Genomic DNA, 27,100 nt, shown 5'->3' with positions numbered 1-27,100 from the left:
ATTGTTGAAAGTTAAAACTAAAAACTACTAGTTGTCCACATCACTTAGGAGTTTTATGTTGTGTTGTTTATATTCCTTTTCTTGTATCCAATGGTTAAGAGCTCACATGGTATTATGGCATCATATGAGTAAGATTATGTGTATATTTAACATATAATGTAATTAAATATTTAAAATTTTATTGTTAAATAAAATATATGATATTTAAATTAATTAAATATTTTATATTAAATTAAAGTATTTAAAAATATTATTAGTTGAACCGGTCGGTTCTTAAGAATCGGACCGGTTCAACGGTCAGCTGGTTTTGACCGGTTTGATACAAGACTGTTTCTTCAGGAGGACTGAACCGACCATAAAACTCTTTCACGATCGAACCGGCCGGTATGGTCCGGTTTTCAAACACTCCTTTTTACACATTTATTAAACAGTTCAATTTAGGTTGATTGGATTTGGGTTATATCAAGTTTGGGTCGGGCCCGAACTCAACTCGTCAATCAATTTTGTCACCCCTAATCTTGATATCAATTATAAAAAATATTTTTTTCAATGTCTCTTGTTGACTAGAATACTAACACACATATGCTAGGATTACGATAAGATTAGATCATTTGCTATATTCACTTTATTTGACCTATAATTTGGTTTAAAGCCAAAAGTTTAAAAAAAAAATCTTGATTTGACCTATATTATGGTTTCATTTGGGATGGCATTCTTGCTGCTTTTTAAAGCAGATTTCTAATACAAAAGTTTCTTAAATTATAAATTTTTGTACCAAAAAATTATTTTAGAAAACAGTAAAAAAGCTATCACAAACAAAGCCTATATATTCTATTCATATTGCCACCTTCGACACCATATAGCGTTGTATTAAATGCCTTTACATTAATATGAAATATTGTAGTAAAAATACGACACTTAGGTTATCTAATATCTATAAATTTTTGTACATAAGGGATGGATTTAGCCTATATTGAAAAGGCCTTGCACCACAAATATAAGTAATATATGTTAATGTGCTTATAAGTTAATAAGACTATTTGATCATTAATGTTCACATCACATGCGTAAACAAACAATGACTTTTTTTGTAGTATGGATAAAGTAAATGATTAGATCAAAGAAGCTAAAAATCTGATAGTTTCTTGGCAATTATCATGAATTATGTGAAAATTGATCATCAAAAAATAAACATAAAAAATATGATAATTTATTTATCGAAAAAAAAAAAAAACAATCGAAGGTAATTTATGTTTTCATCATTATGATGCAACTGAGCCAAGCCACATATTGAGCCAACTTAAACTTGATTCGTCAACGAGCTTACGGCATATTAAACAGGCTCGAGTTTGAATTAGCCCAAACTCGAGCTCAGCACGACTTGTTTGCACCCTTCATAAAAAGAAGTTGAATGTCATCCTAATCAACATTTAAATTTAAGAATAATTCAAACTTTACGCAAATAAGAAAAGATGCAATGATTTTTTTTTTTTTATAAAAGAAATGTGCCACTAACATCTTTAATAAAAATTTGAGCAATCAATATATGATCATATTATAAAAATAATTATTATGAATCTCTTTCCACTTAGAGATGGACAAACTTTGAAGCAAGAAAAAATGTATGGGACATGCTTCCCTATTTCTCCACTATTGATTAAGGGAGCATCACAAGGAAATAAGTTTTATATACTTCTTAATCAAGGAATTCTTCAATTAAGGCTTCATTTAGAACAATTTTTTTATTATTTTTAAAGTAATTTTTTAGCACAAAAAAAAAATTTACTATAAATTTTGTTACTAAAAAACTACTATAGAAAACAGTAAGAAATTTCTAAAACTATGATTAAAAATATTAATAAATTTCAATTGATAAGAAAAAAAGAAAAGCAAATTATATTTAGGCTTCGTTTGTGATAACTTTTTTACTATTTTACTTTTCATATCACAATCAAAATTTATTAATTTTTATTTGGCCACTACTTTTTCATTATTTTAAAAAGTTATGCTAGAAAGTTGTTTTCTACAATAACTTAAAAAATTTACTTTTTTACAACAGTTTTACAAAGCAATAAGAAAGTTGTCCCAAACGATGCCTTAATATATTATTAAATGGGTCCTTACTCCATCGCCAAGCTTCCTTACTTTCTCCTTTCTCTGGTGAGCAAAGATCACGAGCTGAAATCTTGTTCTTCTTCACTGGCAAGCCAAGCTCACGAGTCAAGCTCAAGCCCACGATAAATCTAGTGACTAAGCATCCTAACTTCATTTTATATCGAGTCAAGCTCACAAGTCAAGCTCGAGGTCGTTATAACTCCATCGACTAAGCATCATGACTGTAATACCCAAAAGTTTCATGTAAAAATATAGATTTGGATTTATTAAATTAACCTAAATTTTTATATTAAAGTTTAATTGCTATTAGTTACTATTAACTAATAATTACTATAATCACTATTGTTGCGTCAAGGAGTATTCGCAGCGGTAGAGAAATATAAAGTTTAATGTCTAGCATTATACAAAGATCCAGCACACACAGATAAAAAGATATTGTGCATCATTCACTAGAGACACCAAGATTTTTACGTGGAAAACCCCTAAAAAAGGGGAAAAAATTGTGGGGCCTAGCACAGTTTGAATGAATTCACTATTATTGCAGTTGATTACAAATGAGGCCCTTCCTTGGGGGAAGACCTTAACTTGATGTACATCTTATAGAGTACATTATATTATGAGAATACAAAGAATCACTGATGATGTGTTTGTTTGGTATGAAGGATTGTAGTCGGTGGGCGACGAAGGTTAGAAGGACTGTAGTTAGTGGGCGACGTAAGTCAAAAAGACCGTAATCGACGGGCGACGTAGGTCTGAAGAACTGTAGTCGGTGGTCGACGTAAGTCTGTAGTCGGTGGTCAACGTAAATTAGAAAGACCGTAGTCAACTAGCGACTGAGGTCTGAAGGACTGTAGTACGTGGGCGACATAAATCAGAAGGACCGTAATCTGCTGGCGATAGAGGTTGGAAGGACTGTAGTCGGTGGGTGACGTAAGTTAGAAGGATCGTAGTCGGCAGGCGATGGAGGTCGGAAGGAATGTAGTCAATGGGCGACGTGAGTCAGGAGGACCGTAATCGGCTGGTGACGGAGGTCGGAAGGACTATAGTCGGTGGGCGACATAAATCAAGAGGACCGTAGTCGGCGGGGGACGGAGGTTAGAAGAAATATTGTCTGATAATGAAGGTCAGAAGGATGGCATCAGGTAGAAATCCAGCATCGGATAGATGTTCGGCTAAAGTCCAACAACAGGCAGAAGTCCGGCGTCGGGTAGAAACTTGGCGACGAGCGGAGGTCCGACGTCGGGTAGAAGTTTGACATCAGTTGGCGACCGAGGAGAACTCCAACGTTAGATGATATTTAGGCAAAACTCCAGCGTCACTTGGAGATCGGGCAGAATTCCGGCGTCACTTGGAGGTAGGGAGGAATTCCGACGGCGATGGTCGAGGAGGAGTTTCTTCCCTCCTATTCGCCCTCTCTTCTCTTCTCCTTCTTCTTCTTGCTTGGGTCCCCTTTCAAGAGAAATGAGAGGTTTATTTGTAGATTTATGGAGTGGCATGACTCGTATATAGGTGAGAGATTAGAGGTAAAATGAGGAGTGGTTGGATGGATGACTGATATTGAATCCCTTGATTGTGTACCGTTCGTCGAAAATTTGAAGGTCTTAATGATGTCGAAATTCTGCGATCTTGGGCTCGTTGGATTCATCTCGTCGAGTCGCTCGATTCAATCATATTTGTAAACCGTTTGGTAACTCAAATTGTGATTTGAACTTTTCAATAGCGCTTCATGTGCATGATTTAGACTCATTTGGGCTCGAATTGAGCCGAATTTAGTGTCGTTGAGTTTGTATTTCCAAGACGCTCTGTTTGACTGTAAGTTCGCTGAAATCGGAGTTCAAATGATCCCAGATTTAATTTTTTAATTTTCCGGCTTGATTTTGGCTCGAGATTCATGCCCGATCAAGATAATTTTTTGAAGATATATCAACTATATTATTATTAATTATGAACTGAATGTTTATTTTTATTAAGTATTAACTCGAAATAGTATTTAAGTATTAACTTAACGTTAGTTTAAATTAAGAACTGCAATAGAAGTAACCGAAAATTAATTAATTAAAGTATAAAGTTAATATATAAAAATAGTTAATTTTCCTATTATTTAAAAAAAAAATTAAGAAACATTAAAAAAATCCGTCTAAGTTACTTTTTTGTTTCCTGAAGAGGTGTTTGCAATGGCTATTTATGGGCACTTTTTGTGGAGTAATAGAAGAAGGGAGAAGAAAATTAGAGAAATTTAGGAAAGAAGTAAAAAAAGAAACATATACGTAATTGGTTGTATTATAAAGTTTTTTTTTTTTTTTAAGTTTGTTGCTGTCCTTCAAATTTCTGGAACTTAGTAAAAGTTTCCAAAGATAATTATATTAATTTTGTTAGGATTCAATTAGTATATATGGAGGAGAGAAATTGGTTTCGAGATAAATTATTATGTTAGTATAAGTTGATTTTATGCAATTTATTTTAATAATAAATTATGGAAATTAAAGAACTAGATAAGTGAATTGTATGTAATTAAAAAAAAAAAAAAGAGTTAAAGGTTTAAGATTTGAAGAAGTGCAATTTTAATTTAAAAAGTAAATATTGTTATTTTATACATGTACACTTGTAATTGACTAAATTAAATAGAAACATGTGTTTAAGTTAATGATTTTGTTAGAATTTGTTAATATTCAAATATTCAAATATGAATAATCATATGTGAATTTGAATATTTTACACTTAAAAATTTATATAAAATGAGTAAATAAATATTTTCCTGATTGATCATATGTTGAAAAGAAAGCACTAAATCATATAATGTCTACTTATTCTTTTATTGCAAGTAATATAAATGATAGAATTCTTATATGAAAGCATGAAACATGTCAAAGCAAATATAAGTTCTAAATTTGAAAGCCTAGTGAATATCAAATTAAGATTATACATGTATAGTAGGCGGGGCAAACGTGATCCTAAAAGAGGCAAAATGGACCTCTATATAGTTCAATGATGATAATACTAGCTTTATTTAGGCTCCATTGAATATTTTTATGAAAGCTAATCATATGAAAAATGATAGCCAAAATCTTAGAAGACTAATTATGATATTCGACAAAGGCTTCAAATAAAATAAAATATGATTATAAGTATGATTTTTATGTGGTTTTATAAATATTTGTGAGTTGATTTAGTTATGATTTCAATTATATTTTTTTCATATAATCTTGTATATAATTTTTTATTTAAATTGCATAACTTTATGAGCTTCATAGCTCATCAATTTTATAGTGGATGTTATTTTACACAAGAAAAAACAAGAAAAAAGTTGAAGTAGATTAGACTCATGTTATTGAATATTTATGTTTACTAGTTATTAGTGTTTGTGAGTCTTCATGTGAGGTATGTAAATGTTCAAATTTTGGGTGATATATTTTGATTTTTTTAGTGGCTCTATAATTATTTATGTGATTCTATTTCGACTGTTTAGATGCTTTAATTTTTTTAAGAAAAATGTATTGTTCAGCGAATGTAATATAATAATTATTCAAGTGATTAAAAATATTAGATGTTGAGAACTATAAATGTTAAGTTTCTATGTGATACTCTATGTTGCTAGTAGGGATATCGTGGGGTGTTACAATGACTTCATTCTCTAGCAAGCTTTGCTCAAGCCCACTGTAACTATGGTAAGTCGAGCTCGAGTTTGAATTTGAGCTTGCCTCTAAGTTGACGAACTAAATTTGAGTTAGCCCAAACTCGAGCTCAACTAGACTTGTTTGTTCCCTTCATAAGAGAAGTTCATTATCATCTTGACCATCATTTAAATTTAAGAATAATTCAAACTTTAAATTTATTTTGCAAATAAGAAAAGATACAATGATTTTTTTATAAGAAAATGTGACACTAACATCTTTAAAAATGGAGCAATCAATATATGAGTATTATAGAAAAAAATTTATTGTGACTCTCTTTTCACCTACTCTTCCAGATGGACAAATTTTGAAGCAAGAAAAAAAAATTTATGGGATATCCTCCCCTATTTCTCCACCTTTTATTAAGGTTGCAATATAATAATTTTTTCAATTAAAATTTTATTTGGGATAACTTTCTTACTGTTTTCTAAAGTAAATTTTTAATACAAAAATTTATATTTCATAAAATATTTGTACTAAAAAATTGCTTTAGAAAGTAATAAGAAAGTCTTAAACAAACCTACTAATTAATTCTCAAAATAAAATATTAAAATTTTGTACTTTCTTTTTCCCTCTAGAAATTGTTTAATAATATGTATTTTAATGCTTAAAAATATAGAGCGAGTTATATTAAAATATATTATTATGTTGAGTCCATATAAGATGTTATTTGTATGAATATAAGGTGAAATTTTTTGGCTCTCCCAGTAAAATTATGTGATTACTGATTAGTGCATCATAAATATTATTCTTCAAGCATTACATTATTGTTCTCACCCTATAAAAAATAAAACTTTCCTAACATTTAAAAAAGAGTCAATAATAGCTAAATAAACCCCATAAATTTGTTTATTATACTTTAATGACATTTTTATAAATGTCATATTAACAGACATCACTAACCTAAAGAGGCAAATGTAAATCATTGTACAAATTTTCATGGCAGCTTTAGTGGCAATTATTTAAAAGGGATTTTTACATACCTAACACTTAAAAGTTCGCTATTTACATATTAAACATGTAAACTTTTATTTTTACTATTATATCACCGTAGTACTTACTCCCTCATCAAACCTAGCACTCCGTCTACCCCCGTCAAAGCCAAGTCGCGACTTTTGGCGCGCGGGAAAAACCAAGCTACTTTCTCTTGCATTTCCTGCAGCTCTCCCGTCCGACTCCGGTGCAAACATCCTGCCAGAGCTAATATACGAATACATCTCCAAAATTATTTCAAGTTCTGTTTCTCATTCAAAGTTTTGTTTCTCCGGCCAATGCAAACGTAGCATTTGCTCATTTGGTCGTCGTTCCATATTCAGGTAATCCAAAATCATTTCAAGTTCCGTTTCTCATTTGAAGTTATGTTTCTCCGGCCGGTGCAAACATCATTTGCTCATTTGGCTGCCGTTTCATACTCAGGCAATTCAAAATCATTTCAAGTTCTGTTTCTCATTTGAAGTTCTGTTTCTCATTTGAAGTTCTGTTTCTCCGCCGTTCCAAATTCAGGTAATGGTTTTTTTCAATTTGGTAAAGGATTAATCTTTTAGGTTAACGATTATAGAGAATATTTTGTTTGAACTTAATTTTTTTTCAAGTTCTGTTTCTCCGCCCTTCTGTTGCTCCGCCGTTCTGTTTCTCCCGTCATTTTGTTCCCGCTTTTCCTGCTTCTTTTTGCCTATATTTTATTATTTTAATTAAGTTTTTTTCATTACTGACTGGATGTCTCAGAAAACTTTGAGGTTCGAGAAAGCTGATATTAATTTGTTGCTACTGAAAGAACAAACTGAATCTGTTTGCCGGTGGTTGCGGGGTGAAGCCTATGATTTACACTACCATGTTAATGGAACCTCGCCTAAGATTTACATGTCGATTAGTAACGATGGAGATGTCATTAACATGCTTACATGTTCATGTAATGACAATAAAGTTGAGGTGGTGGTTATAGTGAAAGATTTTGATGAAAGTTTGAATACTTTTGAGAACATTCAAAATGCTGATTTGCAGGATTTAAGTGCGAGCAGCAAAATGAACAATGACATTATAATAGATGGGTTTTGTGATGGTGGCTTTGCGCCTCAAGTTGAAGAGAAACATTCTTTAAGTGTTGGTTCACGTTATGAGGATTCATCAAGTTTTAAACAAGCTGTTCGTTCAAATGCAATTTTGCAGAACTTTGGTATCAAGATTAAAGCTAGTGATAAATCAAGAGTTATTGCCACTTGCACATACCATGGATGTCCATGGAGAATTCATGCTTCATTATGTTCAGATGGGCATTCATTCGAAGTTAGAAATTTACAAGGTTCACATTTATGTCCGGGGGTAAACAGAGCTGGAAACAAGCAAGCAACTGCTACATGGATTGCTCATGAAATCAAAGATCTTGTAAAAAGAAATCCTGATATTACACCAAAAGACATAAGCAATAACTTAGAGACCACTTTTGCTCTGTCTTTACCATACATGAAAATATGGCGTTCGAGGGAATTAGCTAGAGAGCAATTGTTTGGTTCAATAGATGAAAATTACAACTGGGTGCCCACATTAAAGTCAGAGCTCAATGGTCAGTCGTATACGCGATCCAATCTGCCCTCCCATCGACTTGTTCGTGTCGAGTGTAGAGGTCTGCGATCGTTTTGTCCCACAGGGATAGTGCGGTCGTACCCTCTACCTTCGTACCCCACGAGCGGTGCTCCTTCGGAGGCCCACAATGGATTGCTCATGAAATCAAAGATCTTGTAAAAAGAAATCCTGATATTACACCAAAAGACATAAGCAATAACTTATAGACCACTTTTGGTCTGTCTTTACCATACATGAAAATATGGCGTTCGAGGGAATTAGCTAGAGAGCAATTGTTTGGTTCAATAGATGAAAATTACAACTGGGTGCCCACATTAAAGTCAGAGCTAATCAAAAGGAATCCGGGCTCACATATAACATACATATGTGACAACCAAAATCATTCCTTTAAGAGGTTTTTTCTTTGCTTCAAAGTTTGCATTGATGGGTTCTTAACTGGATGTCGATATTTAATCGGTATCGATGCTTGCCACTTGAAGTCAAAGTACTTAGGTGTGCTAATGGCTGCGAATTGTTTGGATGGTAACAATGGTCTTTACATTATTGCATTTGCCGTAACAGAATCAGAATCAAAGAGAAGTTGGGAATAGTTTTTAATGAATTTGGCTGAAGCTTTTAGTGTTAATGTTGAACATCTAGCATTCATTTCGGATATGGAGAAAGGTCTTGGCGAAGCAATTAAAGTTGTCTTTCCTAATGCTGAGCACAGAATTTGCATGAGATATCTTTGGAAAAACATAAAAAAAAATTCGTTATGATGATAGCCATAGGTTACAGAAACTGGTGTGGACTGCTGCAAATTGTTATACTCAACTTGAGTTTAATGCAAAGATTGAAGAAATATACCGCATTAGTCCTGAACTTCATTCCTACCTAATCTCTTTGACATGCAAGTGGTCAAAAGCTACTTTCTCAAAGCATATTAAGAATCATTACAACACAAATAATATGGCTGAATCCTTTAACTCTTGGATAGAGGAGGCAAGGAATAAACCCGTTGTGGATTTGATCGACATGATCAGGGGAATGATGATGGAACAACGAGCTCAGCGAAAATTACATTCTACTTCTTGGAAGGGCCCTTTGGTTCCATTTATTGAAGATTATATTAGAGATGTGACAACAAAAAAAGAACATTTCATTATACGTCAGTCAACTTCAACAAAAGCCGAAGTAGAAGGAAGTTTTGATCGTCATGAGGTAGACATAGAAAATCATTTCTGTAGCTGTGGTTTTTGGCAAGTCTCTGGTCTACCTTGTACACATGCGGCTGCATTTGTTGGAACAAACCTTCACAATTTGTGGCATACATACGTGGATGAGCACTACTACAGCTATAGGTTTGTTATATGCTTAAAGTAATTTTAATTTTAATGCATTTGTATTAAGTACAATAAGTTTTGCAGGTACAAAATGGCTTACGATGGACCTATTGCACCACTTCCGGGGAAGGAACAATGGTTCGTAGCGAATGATAGCATGTTTGTTTTACCTCCCATCACACTCAGGCCTCGGGGCAGACCAAAGAAAAGACGAATTAAAGACTTCTTAGAAGTTACAAAGAAATAAAAAATAAGCCATAAATGTGGTCGTTGTAACTCTTGGGGTCACCATAGGAGCACTTGCAAGGAGCCACTGAACATTCATGGAGAATATATTCAATCTAATTTATCGGCAAAGTTACCCATACGGCGGGCAGAATTCAGTTCTGAGATTAATTAAATGTTATGTATAACATTTTTTGGTCTGTCTTTTTGAATGTTTTTTGACGGAAATACAATCTGCACAACGCATTGCTGCTCTCATAATTTTTTGAAGTTCTGCTACAAAAATACAATTGAATGCTCATGTTTTTTTCTCAGCCAACGGTTACTTTGAAGTTCTGCTACATATAGACAATTGAATGCTCATGTTTTTTTTTGAAGTTCTGCTGCAGATATAAATGAGAATTTTGTACCAGTGCGGGCATACATCAGATAGACAATTGAATGCTCATGTTACTTTATTTAAGAGTTTCTGCATTTATGATATATTACAGAACAAAAGACAGGAGTTCAATCTCAGCTGAAGACTTCAATCACAGCTTAACAGAAGACAGGGCATACGCGTTCGGCCAGACTTCAATCACAGCTGAAGACAAACAATTCTGCTATAACAGAACAAAAGACAGGCCATAACAGAACAAAAGACAGGCCAGACTTCAATAACAGTTCATAAGTTTCATTAAAACAAAAAAATTCAATCACAGCTCAAGACAAACATTTTTGTGAACAAAAGACAGAACTTCATAAGTTTAATTAAAACATAAGTTTCATTTGCAATTACAACTTCGATAGAGAACTGACGACAATAGCAACACCAACTAGCGAAATCAAGATAACCAACAACATTTTAATTTGAAGTAACTCATTTGTAATTGAGACTGCGATCATCTTCCTTAAGCACTCCGGTTCAATATAAATCCGGTTCAACATAACTTCTGATCCAGTTGCACTCCTTAAGCGATTCAATTCTTCGTCTCCATCATTTTCTTCATCAACCCACTTAAAAAATCTACAATCATCTTCCGATCTGTTTCGGGGGCATCTATAAAACTTTCTTCCATGATTATTAGCTTTGTAGCAAGTATAGACTTTACATTGCATATTGCAATGACAATAGAATGGATTATCTAGCCTTCTCGGTGATGGATTGGAGCGGCTCGAACTCATGTGAGAAATTTAAAATTGCAAAACAAATTCAAATAGGTAAATGTAGTAAACTAAAGCATATACAAACTACAACAAACTAAAAAAAATGTCTATGAAATTGTTTTTCCATTTTAAACAAAGTTTCCATTAAACAACAAACATGAAAAGAGACAATGAGAAATTATATCTTGCCTTAAAACTGCACTATATAGGATGAGGATTCATTTTGTTTTCTTAGTAGCATTTCATCAAACAACTTACATACATTAATTATAAATGATGAAAATGATATAACTTTACGGCTGATTAGGAAGAACTTTAGGAACAAGCAGCAAAACACAAAAAATTAGGAATGATTAGGAAGAGATCCGTTGCTATGGAAAGAAGAATCGAGAGGAGGAAAAGAGAGAGTTCACCTTGCTATGGAAAGAGATCCGTTGCTATGGATGAGATCCGGAGGCTAGAGCACATCGGCGGCGTCGACTATGACTGGCGACCGGAAGGAGAGAGAAGGAAATGGAGTTTCTTGCGAAGAAATAACAATGCGGAAGGTTTGCGGGAGGGTTTTCACGAACTGGGAGACGGAATAGTGACGGAATGGTATTTTAGAGAGCAAAGTAGGTTTTCGGTGGTATGAGTGTAAATATGCAAGTTTACATGTTTAATACGTAAATAGCGAACTTTTAAGTGTTAGGTATGTAAAAATCCCTTTTTGTTATAGATGTGGAGAGATATTTCAAAAGAAAAGTTGATGTAATTGAGCAAGATGTAAATTGTGATGAAACTATTGATGGCTAGAATATACGCAGCGATAAATTTAGAATTTTACATCTCAGCGTTGTATGGATATTCAGCACACAAACAGAAGAGAAATAAAACACCAGGATTTTTAAGTGGAAAATCCTAGAAAGGGAAAAATCACGGGGTCACGCCCAGTTGAAAGAATCTCACTAGTGTTTGCTTGAGTTACAAGAAGCTGACTCGTCCTTAAAATTTAGAAAGATCAGATTAAAACAATCAACTCTCATGTTGAAATTCATTTGCAAATGGATATTAGAATACTGACTTCAGAAAACTGGTGTCCGTCAGTTGTCGGACAGAGTTATAGCATTACTTGGAAGTCGGACAGAACTTCGATGTCAGTTAGAGGTCAGGCGGAATTCTAGCGTCACTTGAAACTCGAACGAAACTCTGACGTCACTTGGAGTTCGGACGGAACTCCTACATCACTTGAAAGTCGGGAGGAACTCCGACGGTGGTCGAGGAGGAGCTTCTTCCTTCTCTTCTTTCCTTCTCTTCCTCTCTTCTTGCTTGGGTCCCCTCTTAAGAAAAATGAGGGTCAATTTATAGTTTTTTTAGGATGGCATGGCCAGTAAATAGGAGGATCAGGAGTAAATTGAGAGTTGTTTGAATGGACGTCCGATGTTGAATCCCTTGACCGTGGACCATTTATTAGGCATTTAAAGGCTTTAATGAATTCAGAATTTGATGATCTTGGGCTCGTTGGATTCGACTCGTCGAGCCGCTCGATTCGGCTATAAGCATGCGATATTTGGAAATTGTTTGGTAATCCAAATTATGGATTGAACCTTCTGAATGTGCTTCAGATGTTTGATTTGAACTATTTTGGGCTCGTATTGAGTTGAATTTGGTGTAGTTAGGTTCGTATTTCCAACAAGCTCAGTTTGACTGTAAGTTTGCTGAAATCAAAGTTCAGATGGTTCCAGATTTAATTTTGGAAGTTTCCAACTTGATTTTGCCTCAAGATTCGTGCCCGATGATAATTTTTTGATGATGTAATACATAATTCAAATATCTTCTTGTAGAAAATTTTGATGAATTGCTAGTTGACCAAGGTTTATGGAAAAAAAATTATGATTATCATCCAAATGATAGAGATACACTAAAAAGAACATACTTATTAAGAGGGTTTTGTCAACCTCAAGATTATGAATTCCCACAAACAAAATTTAGAAATAAATTACGTAGGTTAATCCTGCATGGTTTAATGATTACACAGCATGGTTAGAGTATAGTCTAACTAAAGATTCAACTTATTGCTTATTTTATTATCTTTATAGACCAAAAATATGAAAGCAAGCAAGTGGTGATAGCTTCGACACAAAAAAGATGTCCGCTCTCTCCCATTCTGCTCGTCACCATCGATGACTGTTCCCGCTCCCATTAGAAAAAATCATCAATAGTACTCCGTTCTTCGTCGGCCCCTGTGCTCCGTTCGCCAACGCAATTCCTCATCCATCAAACTTTCTCTCCTAGACCCAGTCATCCTCGCCTCCAATGTATGTACGTTTTCTTTTGTGATTGGCCATTTAAGAGGGTGTTTATATAGTGTTAGGTCTCTTCTCCCTTAGGCATTATTTTGGATGTATAATAATGGATAATGATCTTTCCTCCATATGTCACCTACGTGAATTAGATATCACTCTCACTAAAAAAAGAAACCATTTCAAGATTATAAAAAATCATGCACCAAGTGGTAAGAGATGGAAGGTGATGGTGAAAGCATGAGAGGTATAAGAAAGAACCCTCACCTAATTTGTTATGAAGAAAGGCATGACAACATTGCTAGCATAATGTTTGCAACAACTCTTTGATAATTTTATAAAAAAAATAATGAAAATTCAATGAGAATAGCTAACTGTAATTAATAGTATCTCCAAATCACAAGTTACAAAAACAATCTTTAATAACTTCATATTAGGTGTACGATAAATTTTTCATATTATGGATATTAGAAATCAAAGATGTTAGATGTATAATCGATTGGTGTAAGGACATAAGATTTTAAGAGATGAGTTCGTTAATGAGGTTAATTTCTTTTATTGACAGCTTGTCAACTTCATTGCTTTATCTCGGATGGAAGGTTTTATTGTCAGTGTTCTAAACATAAAAATCGAATGTAACTCACACCAAATGAGGTAATTGTTGATCTATATCGGAGAGGATTCATACTAAAATATTGATATTGAACTTCTCATGATGAGTATGAGCCACATTTTGACTCTTGATGCGACCCATCTACAAGTTAAAATATAGTTGAGGAATAAAACATCTGAATGCTCGAGGATGCAACTGAGACATAATTTGAATAATATATAGAAGAGTCACCAAATAAGAATGCACACAAGTTCTATGATTTATTGCATGCTGCTCAACACTAATTTGAAAGGGGTGAACTACTCACTCAAAGTTATTTGATGGTGTGAAGATGTTAAGCATCAAGATAAAATATAATATCCTCTATAAATGTTTAAATCAATTCGTTGGGTTGCTTAAGGAGATCAATATGACATAATTACTACAGATTTATATCAGACTAAAAAAATAGTTTTCAAACCTTGTTTGACATATACAAAAATAGATTAATGTGTTAATGGATGCATGTTATACTACAAAGATGATTTTATCAGAGATTATATGCCGCTATTTCAATGCATCAAAATTTAAAGCAAAATCTGAGATGAAAAGAAAGCAAAATGATGTAAGAGTTAGTAAAATGTTTTACTTTTCTGTGCATCTATGACCTTTATGATTGCAGGATTGTTATGTTATATAATAATTAAGAAAATGTGTCGCTTTTTTTTTTATGCTACAAGTTTTCAGTGGATTTTTGGCGGATAATCTACCAGAAACCTCAATATGACAAATAAGAATGAGCTTTATGGCGGAAGAAATCTGTCGACTATTCCGGCGGATTAGCAGTCAGACTCGCCGGTAATTTCAACAACCTTTTTAGCGTTAAATCCGTTGAAAATTTTGACAGATTATCCACCTGCAAATTTTGTCGGGCTTTCTGATAGAAATGATCGACGAATATATTGCCGGTACTTCATATGACTAAAACCTCCTGAAAGCGAATTCAAAAAACAACTTTTATATGGATATCGTCTACCTAAAAAATGTGAGAATCATTTACCTAAAAATGAGCCATATTATTCTATATTATATTTAATATAATTTACTTTGCATTTCTTATTCATTCAACCAAACACTGAATTTTTCAAAACCCTTGCATTCACTTTTCTTTACACTCATTTTACTTCTAAGCAAACAACCTATAGTATAAAATCTAATGATGGTGGTGGTCGATGGATGGTGATGATGACTAGTAGCGCTGGTGATGATAACAATGGGCAGTTGATGACAAATAGGTTATGCAAGCTATAAGTGGTGGAAATAGTTGACAACAAATATTGGTGAGCAACTAGTGGCAGTGGCAATGACTTGGTGGCTGATGGTCATAGCGACAAACTAGTGGCAGTCGATGATGACAGCAAGCGATTGTGTCTGGTACAAGTTTGCAGCTACAATGATAGAGAAAATTCATAAATAAATTATATTACATTTCAAATTCATCCAACCAAATAGTTAAATTATTGAAATGCATGTTATTTAAATACATTACACAATCCAACCAACCAAACAACCTCTTAATACTTTTGATTTCTTTGTTAACATTAAGATTAATATAATTATTGATTAGTTTAAAATAAATTATATCTTGTTATGCATATATTTTAATATAATTTTGATATTATATGAATATTAACCTAGATCCATCTTATAATAGCAAATATGTGTCTTTTTGATCACTAGGGAACAAATCCTGTCCTTGCTCGCTGTACTGGACAATCTCCATCAGGTTCGCACGTTAGCGTCCCAATTCCACGAGCTCTTTTAGCAGTATAAGACATTAAGACCTAGCTCTTCCCGTGCTCTCTTGATCCGACCACAGACCAGTCATAGGCCCATATGAGGCGCGCCTTCGACGAGATCTCCGACGAGGAGTGGGAGAACCACTCCTTTAATCCCTCGAAGGTTCTGAAGAAGGGAAGGACTTCTTCTTCTCCGTCAATTGAATCCTTCGCTTATCGTCCTCAACAGAATGCCTTCTTACACCAGAACGGCATCGGTTCGACGAACGTGGTGAACTTGGATGATGACGATGAAGACGAAGACGAGGAGGTGGGGAAGCGGAACGGGTTGCCGGCCACTCGAGCAACGCGGAACAGTCGGGGTCGGCGGTACGTTGTGGACGAGGACAGCGATCCCGAGGGTTGGGATGATGTTATTGAAGTCCAGTCGGTAGAGAAGGATGATGATGAAGAGTTTTCATTTGGTTCAGAGGAGGAAGAGGAGGAAGAAGAAAAATGGGAGGATAAGGAGTTCGATGTAGTCGGCAGGGCCTTGCACAAGTGCTCAAAGATATCGGTGGATTTGAGGCGGGAGCTATATGGCTCCTCTGTTTCAGCTATTGATAGGTATGCGGAGGTGGAGGCTTCTTCTATTAGGATTGTTACTCAGGTACTGACTGATAATTTTGGAAAGCATAGTTTATTATGTCTGTGGGGAGAACTGTGTTGTTGGTATTTATTCCTCTTATGTGGGCTAACAGGATGATATTGATGAAGCTTGTTCTAGTGAAGATTTGGGCTTTGAGCCGAATCTGAAGCCTTATCAGCTTGTTGGCGTAAATTTTCTCTTATTGTTGTACAGGAAGAAAATTGGCGGAGGTAAGTCCGGTATAATCAGTGTATATAGATTTTAGAACAAATTTGGGTGCATGGAATGATATATTTAAGTTTATAGGATTTTATGAATGGTAGAAATGAATAGGAGTGGTATATTTGATATTTAAGTTGTATATAGGTGATAGGCATGTAATATTAATGTTTTGGGTGTTAGATATGTAAATAGCATGAAATAAAGTGGTATGGATGTAAATTTCCCTATATTTTATTGCCTAACAACCTTCCATTAACGTTTTATTACTGTCTTTTGTTGCATTTGCTGCTAATAATAAGAATTGGCGCTAAAAATATGAATTTGATGAATGACTAAAAAAAACACGCCTTGAAAAAGCTACCATTACTAAAGAAACATGTTGTTGATGTTGTATGCAGTATGCACATGCAGTGAGGAACTTTGGGAGTAACTTTTTCCCTTAAGCTTTAGGTAAATTTTACCATCCTCAATGCTATTTTGGACACAGGATCGAAAAGAATTTTATATCTGAAGTTTTGGTTAAGAAACTAGGTCTAGTCTCTACCAAGCATCCAAAACCTTATAAACGGAGTTGGTTTCAAAAGAGTAATGTTTATTAGGTCACTAGGCAATGTACTCTTAAGTTTGCTTTTTCTTGACATTTTTTCTGATGAGGTAGTCTATGAAGTTTTATCACTAAGTGTATGCTATGCAATATTGGATAGTTTATGTTTGTAGCATCGGGATGCTTTCTTCTTTAGAAGACAACAAAAATTTGTGCATGTAAAGGGAGGAGAAAAACATAGAGCTAGTCTATTATTCCACCTCTAGAAGGTATGAATTTGACCACCATATTCTAGGATTCTTGCTAGGATCAAGATTACTCCTAATGAAAAACATAAGAAGCTTTTTTTCAAGTTATTGATATCCATCAAATGATCGACAGTGGATCATCACAACCTAATCAAAGGCTAGGATGCACCGACACGGTCACGACGACACGGACACGACACGACACGGACACGACAATTTATAAAAATATAGGACACGGGTGCGGCATGGACACGACATAATAATTTTTTAATATAATATATATAAATTAAGATGATATTATAGTAAAAATGACAAGCAATAATAAATCAATTTCATGATAACTTGTTTAGCTTATAACATAAAGATGTTTAGTACAAAATGTCTAATACAACCACAAAAATATAAGCAAAAAATAATTTAATACAATATGAAGGTCCAACTACTCAATAGAGGGAATGATAGAAATAGATTCAGATGTTGGTCTTTGGCCTTCAATATCATCATCATTGAATATCATTGCTTCCAACTCTGGTTCATCTAGAGAAAGATTTGCAACCTCCAATAATCCCATATCATCAAGACACTCGAACCTATCTCCAGCATCATCCCACATCTTGTTATCACCTGCCATATAAAGTGGGATTTTTCTTGATAGAAGACAAAGATTTGTATGCACATAAATTAAATCTTCAGCACGTTGTGGAGTTATTTTATTCCTCTTCATTGATTGAATAAATGAGTATGTGCTCCAATTTCTCTCACAACAGGAAGAGGATGATACTTGACCAAGAAGTTTTATTGCTATTGTTTGAAGAAGCGGTGCTGAAGCTCCATGAATCAACCACCACATTTTTGGATCTATCATCCATTTATCAACTAAAGATTCTTGATCACCAAAATCCTCTAAATATCTAAAGAACTTTGCAAGTTCTTTATTAATTTTTCTTCTCGCCTCCTTATTTGGGAAATATCTTTTCAGACATATCTTTCTCATATTTGAAACTTCTAAATTTTTTGTGGTGAGACACGTTGAGGGTCTTCTTAAAGTCATTCTTTACTTGAATACCTTCAAATAATACAAAACATATAAAATTATCTGTTCATTTACCAACAAATTTAAATTAATTTAAAAGATGAATATAAATATACTTTGGATTTAATGCATGAGCCAAACAATGCAAAGGTATGTTGCTTTTGCTTCACCTATCTTCAAGAATGGTTTTTAAAGTTCGTAAGTTGTTTGTATGAGAAGATACCGAGTATGTACCTAGCAGTACCGAGCATATATTGAGCAGTACCGAGCATGTACTGAGCGGTATCGAGCATATATTGAGCGGTATCGAGCATGTATTGAGCGGTACCGAGCATGTACAAAGCGATACCGAGCATATATTGAGTAGTATCGAGCATGTGCTGAATGGTATCGAGCATGTACTGAGCATATATTGAGCAGTACCGAGCATGTACTGAGCGGTACCGAGCATATATTAAGCGGTACCGAGCATGTACTGAGCGGTACTGAGCATGTGCATTAGACTTTTCAACAATGAAGAGAAGAAATGGCGAAATTCACTTACAGGTCTTGGCTCTCTTGCGCGCAGAAGGTGCTCTGTTTGGCCTTGATTGCGAACTTTGCCTCGGATGACCGCAGAAATCACTCAAGAATGAAGGAATGGGAAAGACAAGCTCTGCTTGGCCTCGGCTCGAGCAGAGATGACGAAGGAACGGGAGGCGAAGGCAGCGGGCTTTGTTTGGCATCGACTGCGAGCTCTCCTGGTCCGCCCTAGAAGATTTCTTTCGTGGATCGGAAAAATAGGGCTTCTAGTTCGCGGAAAAGGCTAAATAGAACGAATGATTTTATCATTTAATAACCGGACATGCGTGTCTGATTTTAATTTTTTAAATTGCGGCACTCCAATGCCGTGTCGGACACATGTCCATGCCGTGTCCGACGCGTGTCCGTGTCTGACACGTGTCCGACACTGTATACCCTCTTTAAGAGGCGTGTCGGTGCATCATAGATCAAAGGTCCATGTTTGCAAGGAGAAAGAAAAGAGAGTAAAGATCAAATATATAAAAGAAGGAAAAAAATTGATTTAGAATACAAAACGACCAAAACTGGGGAACTATGTTCTAGGATGCTCTTGGAAAATTTGCAAAATTAATATTGAAATAATAAATTTACTAATTTAAATTGCGGAGGGGCTTAATTACAAAGTTGCAATTTTAAATTCTAAGGAGGGGGGACCCAATATTCATTCCACAAATTTCTCCTATTTATCTCAAGGGTAGATCATTTTTTAAGGAGAGAATCCAAGGGTTGTTAACCACTTGTGAGGTTTAATTTTTTTATTATTTTGCTTTGAATTTGAATGAAGTTTTAGATTTCCTTGGGTCTCTATAAATAAATATCAAGTTGTATTCTAAAATTCAGTTTGGATTGAATGAAACTTTATTCTTAGTCTCCCAAAACTTTTATTGTCAAAATTCCCATTAGCTTCTATGGGAAATTGTAGTCTCCCAAAACATTCTTTCGTCCTAAAAATTCTTTCTTTTATTTTCCTTTCCTTCTGCTAGGACGTTGCCTTCCATTTTCCTTTTCTTGTAGGTAAAACCTGCAAGAAGACCTTTGCAGGTCCTGTAGTTGAAACCCTTAACACCCATGCTGCTGTCTCTCCTGTTTCATTTATACTGTAGCATTGCCAATTGGCTGTGTGATGCTGCTGAACAATTTGCTTTCCACTGCTGTTCTGCTGTTGTGTTTGCTGCTGTTTTGCTGTTGTACAGTAATCCAGAGGCAGAATTTAGCGGTTGGCTTGCCTTCCAGTGAAAGATGACTACAAAACAGAGAGAAAACTTGCTGGCCACAGCAAGTAGGAGAAAACAGTGAAGGGAAGTCATCTACAGCTTGAAACAACACTTGATGTATCTTTGATATTTTGATAGATCAATAGGAATCCTCCAGAAAAATTTTCTAAAGGCCCTTTCAAATATGAAACGGGATCTCATTATATGCTTACATAATAATGTTGAGTTGGCTATTGATCAATTTGGTACTAGAGCAATGATCCTTGACGTGATACAAATGAAGAAGTGATATGAAGATTGAAGATAGCTGCGTCTTGTCTTGAAGACTATTAAAGGTTAAGAGAAATATGAGAAGAAGTAATAGAAATCCAATCAGTGGCTAACATTGATTTTACACCAAATTTAATCGATCAAGTGGCTAGCCTAAGCTGGCTACCATGATTGTGTGGATGAAATGCTAACAACAATCATTGTGACTAGTGGGTCATAATTCTCCTTCTTCCATGATGGATGCAAACATAAATGGAGAGGATGAAGATGAGACAATGATTACCACTTGTTAAGGAAGGATATGTCCATGCAAAGAGGAAGCCAAAGGAGAGATTCCTACTTATGATGAGGTTGTTGATGCTGAGAAGCTCGATGCATGAATCAGTCAGTTGGAATCTTCACCTTATGTGGGTATGGCACCAATGACAATGTTGCCTTTGTCTAAAGTTAAGCCATCAGACCTTAGCATGTTGAAATGCCAATCTTTAGATAACTAATTATCAGGAGGTGACCTGAAGGTTATTCTTGCAATTTATTTTTAAAAACCCTATCCAATGGGGTATGTAGAAGGTAGGTGGAAGAAGTAGCACAATTTGAGGCAACACTAAGAATAATTTGTGCCACAAAGTTCCTACATTAGGCATTTATTTTGGGAATAAATTTTGTGTAGGTATAAACATTGATGATGTATATCTTAGGACTTTATTTTTAAATTGCAAATTAACTATGTGTGCTCTTAATCTTCGATCTCAGTTGGGCCAAGATGATGGCGTTGATGCAAAGCCGATTCTTATGCTGGTTCAGACTGGCCATCTGATTGCTCACGGTTAAATCGGCTGGTTCGGTCTGATTTTTTTAATTATGGCTGTAAATTGCCTACGAATAGGGAGCACACGAGAGGATTTTTGCACCCCGTGGATGTAGATGAAGTAAGAGGTGATCAACGCATCAATTAGCAGCCAAAAGAATCTATCCTTTTCTTTTAAATTGGATACATAAATTGGGATTGCCCACTATACTCCATATCATTGCTTTTTAGTTGAGTTGGATTCCGAAGAGAGTTAAGATGAAGATTGATCTACAGTGTCATTTGAAGTTTATAAAAAATTAAAAATCAATGAGATGTTATGCTTGGTGGGTCCATGTGACATTTGTCAAGATATCTTTGGCAGCTCGTATCTATATAAAAATGATGATGTCAACGTACAAATGATGCAAAAAAAATCTTTCTACTTAGAAAAAGCATACAATATACTTATAACAGATGTGCTAACAATAGGATAAGCATGTAGAGTTATCAATACAGTCAGAAATCCCGTTTGTTGTTGGTTTGGCTTGTCGAAGAAGGAGAAGTCATGATCTCTTTACCACGAGCAAAGAAAGTGACATGTATATGCAAAAGCTGATCAAGAAGCAAGATGCATCTCCAACACATTGCTACTAAATTTGCCAATTTACTAAAACTAAGTGAAGGAAATGAAGGATTGGTCGAGATTGCATAGTTGCACAATGTTGTACTTTTAGCTACACGAAGACTTCCAATAGGTGGAAAAAATTTGTCTTTCAAAAAGCAATTTAGTAAGAACTGTCGAAAGTGTAGAAACCTCTATTATAGATGGAGCTTGAAGAGCTGCCCTCTGATACATTTGTGGACCCCACCTCATTTCAAGAGAAAAAAGGCTCTTGTTTTGTGGGTCCTAGCACCTCATTTCAAACCTATAGGAGATCATTAGAGGAAATGTGAGGTGCATTTATGGCGGGATTAGGGCTGATTTTAAGGGGGAAAGTTTGTATGTGGGAGGGATTATGTGAAGAATTTTTTGAATTAGTTTTTCTTAGGTGATTTTGGGTTTCTAGTTGCTGATAGGAAATTTGGGGAGAGCCGATTCACTTCTCGAACAGTGAATCAATTCTATCTTGTGTTTCTTTGATTGAAGATTATTATTTCAGCTTTATTAGTGTGTTCTTGCATACCATTGCTGTTTTCTCTTGATTTTGGTGACTGTTTTTCGCTGTTTAGTGCTGATTTCGTTCTAGTGGCTGTTTTGGGTGCTGATTTGATCTCCAAAACATATCATCCTCTAACTAATTTGCGGAAGAAAATGATAAAAAGCCAGGGCCTCATCCATTTTGGCAAACTCAAAAGAGGAGAATTACTATAGAACCAAGTCAAATCAGGCAACACATCCAACATAGGCCTTCTGATATTCTTAGGAGTCTCTAATAGATAAAAAAAACTCCAAAGATTCAATGATTTTGGAGGCTTTTTAAGTTTTAAAAGGAAGCATTTAATATCTATTAGGAACTTCCTGTAAGATCGCCAAAAATCATCTATGATTATTATTTGGGCATCTTATCATGGAAATATTAGAGAGATCATGCTTATTGAAGTTTTAACGGTTCAATTGTTCTGTGATAATTGCCAATGAGTTTTATTTCTGTTGGCAATAGTTGTGTTTTTATTTACTGCCTTTTCCCCCTTTTTTTTACTTCTGGTTTTGTCTATGAATTGATTTGCTTCTATAAGATTCCTCTAATAACCAAGCTTAGCATTTTATATTTATTTCATTTCATTTATTCTACTATCGGGTATTTTTTTTTTCATCAAATGCGAGGCTTCATTAGATACTAAATATAGATCTTTTAGTTCACAGCTCACTTACCTTGAATTAAATATTTTTTACTAATTGTTTGTTTTGTGCAGCCATATTGGCGGATGAAATGGGGCTTGGTAAGACTGTGCAGGTAAATTGGGCTTAAATATTGAAGAGAAATTTGGCTAGTTTTTTCATTTGTATCCAAAATGTTTTGATTTTTGCCGTGTCTACAGGCAGTTACATACTTAACTTTGTTGAAGCACCTAAATGATGATCCTGGTCCCCATTTGATTGTATGCCCAGCTTCTGTTTTAGAGAACTGGGAGAGAGAATTGAAAAGATGGTGCCCAACATTTTCTGTTATCTTATTCCATGGAGCTGGAAGGGCGGTCTATTCAAAAGAATTAAGTTCTATGGGCAAAGCTGGTTTGCCACCACCTTTCAATGTAATGCTTTCATGTTACTCGCTTTTTGAAAGACGCAGGTTTGCAAATTCTTTTCTTATCATTATATGCTATTTAAGTATTGGCTTGTCCTTAAATGCCTACCTACACTGCTTTTTCTCGCAGTTCACAGCAGAAAGATGACCGTAAGGTATTGAAACGGTGGCAATGGAGCTGCATAATTTTAGATGAAGCTCATGTTATGAAAGATAAAAATAGTTTTCGATGGAAAAATCTTATGTCAGTTGCAAAAGGTGCTCGACAACGTCTAATGTTGACCGGAACACCTCTTCAAAATGATTTGCATGTATATTCACCTTTGCTATTTTGTCTTTTTTATTCCTGCTAATGTTTCTGTAGTAGTTATGTTATTTGAATTTTCTTATTGATTCTTCCATACAAATGTACTCTTTTAGTTTTTCTTTCTACAAGCTTAAGTATTTATCATATGATGCATATCTTAGTGGTGCATGATTGGGGTAAGGGGAAAAGGTTCTATTACCTTTGTTATCATGGAGATTATTTGTAGACATTATACTATTTTTGTAAAAAGATAGTGGGACCCCCAAATCTATCAATCTTGGTTGGGAGTCTTGAGCACTTGAATTAATGGTTCTAATTGTTGGATTGATCCTATTATAACTTTTAGATTGCAATCTATGCACCTCGCCTTTCTCTTCTAGCGGTTGACCTCTCTTGGGGATCATTTTCCTCTTTTTTTTGTTAATTAGCTTTGATTTGTTTCCATTTTAAGGCTTTTGACAAAATCTATATATACTTCCACATTTTGTATAGAATCAAAGAATAAAATTCAAAGTAGTTTTTTTTTTCATATTTCTTTGTTTTGACACAATTTTAGAGTGAGGTTAGGGTATTATTCTCCCAACATTTATTCTCCTTTTCTTCCTCTTATTAAAGATTTTTCCTTATCTTCATTATATTTGATTTCTCTGACTTCCCTTTTTAGGAGTCAACTTTCATGAATGATGAAAATGAAACTAGGGAGAACTCCATGGGCTACAAGCCTCATTCACTGTATATCTTATCAAATAAAATTTTGTTGTTGTAATATTTCTCTCCTTTTTTATTGTCGTAATTAAAAAAAAAAATTCAATACTAACATCAAGGTATTTTGAACTGATAATTCTTGTGATTTTTTAATCACATATTATCATCTTTCTTCCATAAAGAAAGCATCATCCACTAATCATATTATCCTGACACTCTGATGGAAAGGATAAATCACCATGTTATGGAAGTTACTAAGACTTCTCTTTTCCAGAATCAAGCATAAAAAAGATACAGGGTAAAAGCAGTCCTAACGGCTGCATGCCTAATCAATAGAATACTCTCTAGAGTGGTTGATTTCAAAAGTCCCCTAAATTATCTAGCTGAATTTTTTCCCATAAATAACTTTCTACCAAAAATTCCACCAAAAATCTTTGGATGCATTGTTTATGTCCACATTCACAAACAATGCAGAGATAAATTTGGTAATGGAGCCCTCAAATGTGCCTTTACCTTCACTCAAAAAGTACATAAGTGTTATCATCCTGTCACTAAAAAAGTTTTTACTTCAAAAGATGTCACTTTTGATGAGATAAAAGTTTTTTTAGACAAACTTATTATTAGGGGGAGAACTCTCAGTTGTAAGATAATGAAACATCTTTCTTTCACTTTGACATTCCAGCAACACAAACTCTAACAAATTCAAACACTATACCCCTTCAAATCTATACAAGAAGCAATAAGCCCAGTCCAATCTCCAACAAGCTCAAGGCTAGAAATTGTTAATAGGTAGCAATGATCAATACTTTTTTAAGCATTCTCCTCTATATCCTATCTTCAGTGCATATCTTTTCAAAAAATATTTCCTACCCATAAAGCCTTCCTTCCAAGCATAAGCTCTAATTCTATTATAATACCACAAACCCTATTTTAGCACTTGAAAACAAAAATTAAAAAGTTTTCATGAGAAAAGAAATAAATGCTTTGAAAAAAATACGTTTAAGAGATCAACAAACTATTAAGAAGAAAGAAAACTATATGATGGAAATGTTTTTTTTTTCTGTTAAATATTGAGCATATGAAAGTCTGTAGCAATAAAAAATAAGATTGATAGCTAAATGATATATTCAATTATATGGAATCAATTATCAAGAAATTTTTACTCCTATTATGAAAATGAATGTAATATATATCCAAAATTTTCTTATGACCAATCGTGGATGATCTTTGCAATAATATGGTGTAAAGATTGCTTTCTTTTATGGGAATGTTGAAGAAGTTTGTATGTATCCACTGTTTTTATTTGATAGTTTTTTCACAAAAACAAATTGTGCACATTAGAAAATGCTCTATATGAACTTAAATAATCTCGAAGGTTTGACAGATTTACAAAAGTAAAAAATGAAGCTGGATACATATAAAGTCAAGGGGATTATACTTTCTTCATAAAACCTCTACTAACAGTATAATCTCAATTCACATTGTACATATTGACGATATAATTGTTACAGGTGATGACAATAGAGAAAAAACAGTCTGTAAGGAAAAATTTTATTGAAGAATTTGAGATCAAGGAGTTGGGCAAGCTCAAATGCTTTTTAAGCATGAAAAATTGCACAATCAGAATAAGGAATATTCATCTCTTAATAAAAATATGTTATAGATTTACTGAAAGAATAAAAAATGACTGATTGCAGACCTTATGAAACCTCAACTGAACCTAGTAAAAAATGGAATGCAGATGATGAAGGAAAAGAAGTACCAAGGGATAATATCAAAAATAGTTAGAAAATTGATCTATTTATCTCACACATGTCTAGACATAACTTTTGCAATAAGACTGAAAGAGTCTCATTTTCAAGCTGCTTATAAATTTTTTAAATATCTAAGATCAAGTCTAGGCAAAGGAATTTTATATAAAAGGTAGCATATTTTATAAATTGAAAGGTATATTGATGAAGATTATGCAGGATCATAAGTAGATAGAAGATTGTGGCTGGATGCTGTACGTTTTTTGGAGGACATCTCATAAGATCCAATGCTAAATCTGAATTTAGAGCTATTGCCCAAAGAATATGTGAGTTTCTATGCATCAAAATTTTTTGGGAAGATTTAAATATCAAATGGGAAGGATCAATGAAGATATACAATGATAAAAATTTGTTTTCAACATTTGCTCATAATCCGTGCAACATGATCGTACCAAATATATGGATGTGGATATGTATTTTATAAAAAAGAAACTCGAAATTATGTTGATTTTACTCCATATGTGCCAATAGGAAATCAACTAGTTGACCTTCTCCTAAAAGATTTTGCAACTTCACATTCAAAAATATTATAATCAATCTCGGAATTGTAGATTTAAACCATTCAGTTTGAGGGGGAATGCTGAAAGATTCTGAAACCTACAAGTCAACTAATCTTGATAGGAATTCTTGAGCCATGAATTAATATTTTAACCATTGAATCAATACTCTTATAGTCTTTAGATTATAATCCGTGTGCCTGCCCATTGGCAGCCCTCAAGGAGTTTTTTCCTTTTCTGTTATTAGCTTTCATTTATTTCTATTATAAGACTCTTGGAAATGTCTATATAT

General features: G+C 34.2%; 1 protein-coding gene across 2 annotated transcripts in view; it reads left to right on the top strand.

The window, feature by feature from the left end:
- Nucleotides 1–15,684: 15,684 nt before the first annotated feature.
- Nucleotides 15,685–27,100, top strand: part of LOC110105874 (protein CHROMATIN REMODELING 19) — a 28,737-nt gene continuing 17,321 nt past the window's right edge. The window contains exons 1-5 of one of the 2 annotated variants that reach the window (XM_020835544.2): nt 15,685–16,381; nt 16,473–16,590; nt 23,157–23,197; nt 23,283–23,533; nt 23,619–23,799. In XM_020835544.2, the coding sequence (XP_020691203.1) occupies nt 15,830–16,381; nt 16,473–16,590; nt 23,157–23,197; nt 23,283–23,533; nt 23,619–23,799 (1,143 nt within the window). In that variant the 5' untranslated portion in view covers nt 15,685–15,829. The remainder of the gene's footprint in view (nt 16,382–16,472; nt 16,591–23,156; nt 23,198–23,282; nt 23,534–23,618; nt 23,800–27,100) is intronic. The other variant, XM_020835543.2, reaches the window with a different exon arrangement.

The sequence above is a fragment of the Dendrobium catenatum genome, unplaced genomic scaffold (assembly GCF_001605985.2).
Source record: "Dendrobium catenatum unplaced genomic scaffold, ASM160598v2 fragScaff_scaffold_47, whole genome shotgun sequence".
NCBI lineage: Eukaryota > Viridiplantae > Streptophyta > Magnoliopsida > Asparagales > Orchidaceae > Dendrobium > Dendrobium catenatum.
The sequence above is the reverse complement of the archived record's forward strand: the minus strand, read 5'-3'. Positions and strand labels throughout refer to the sequence as shown.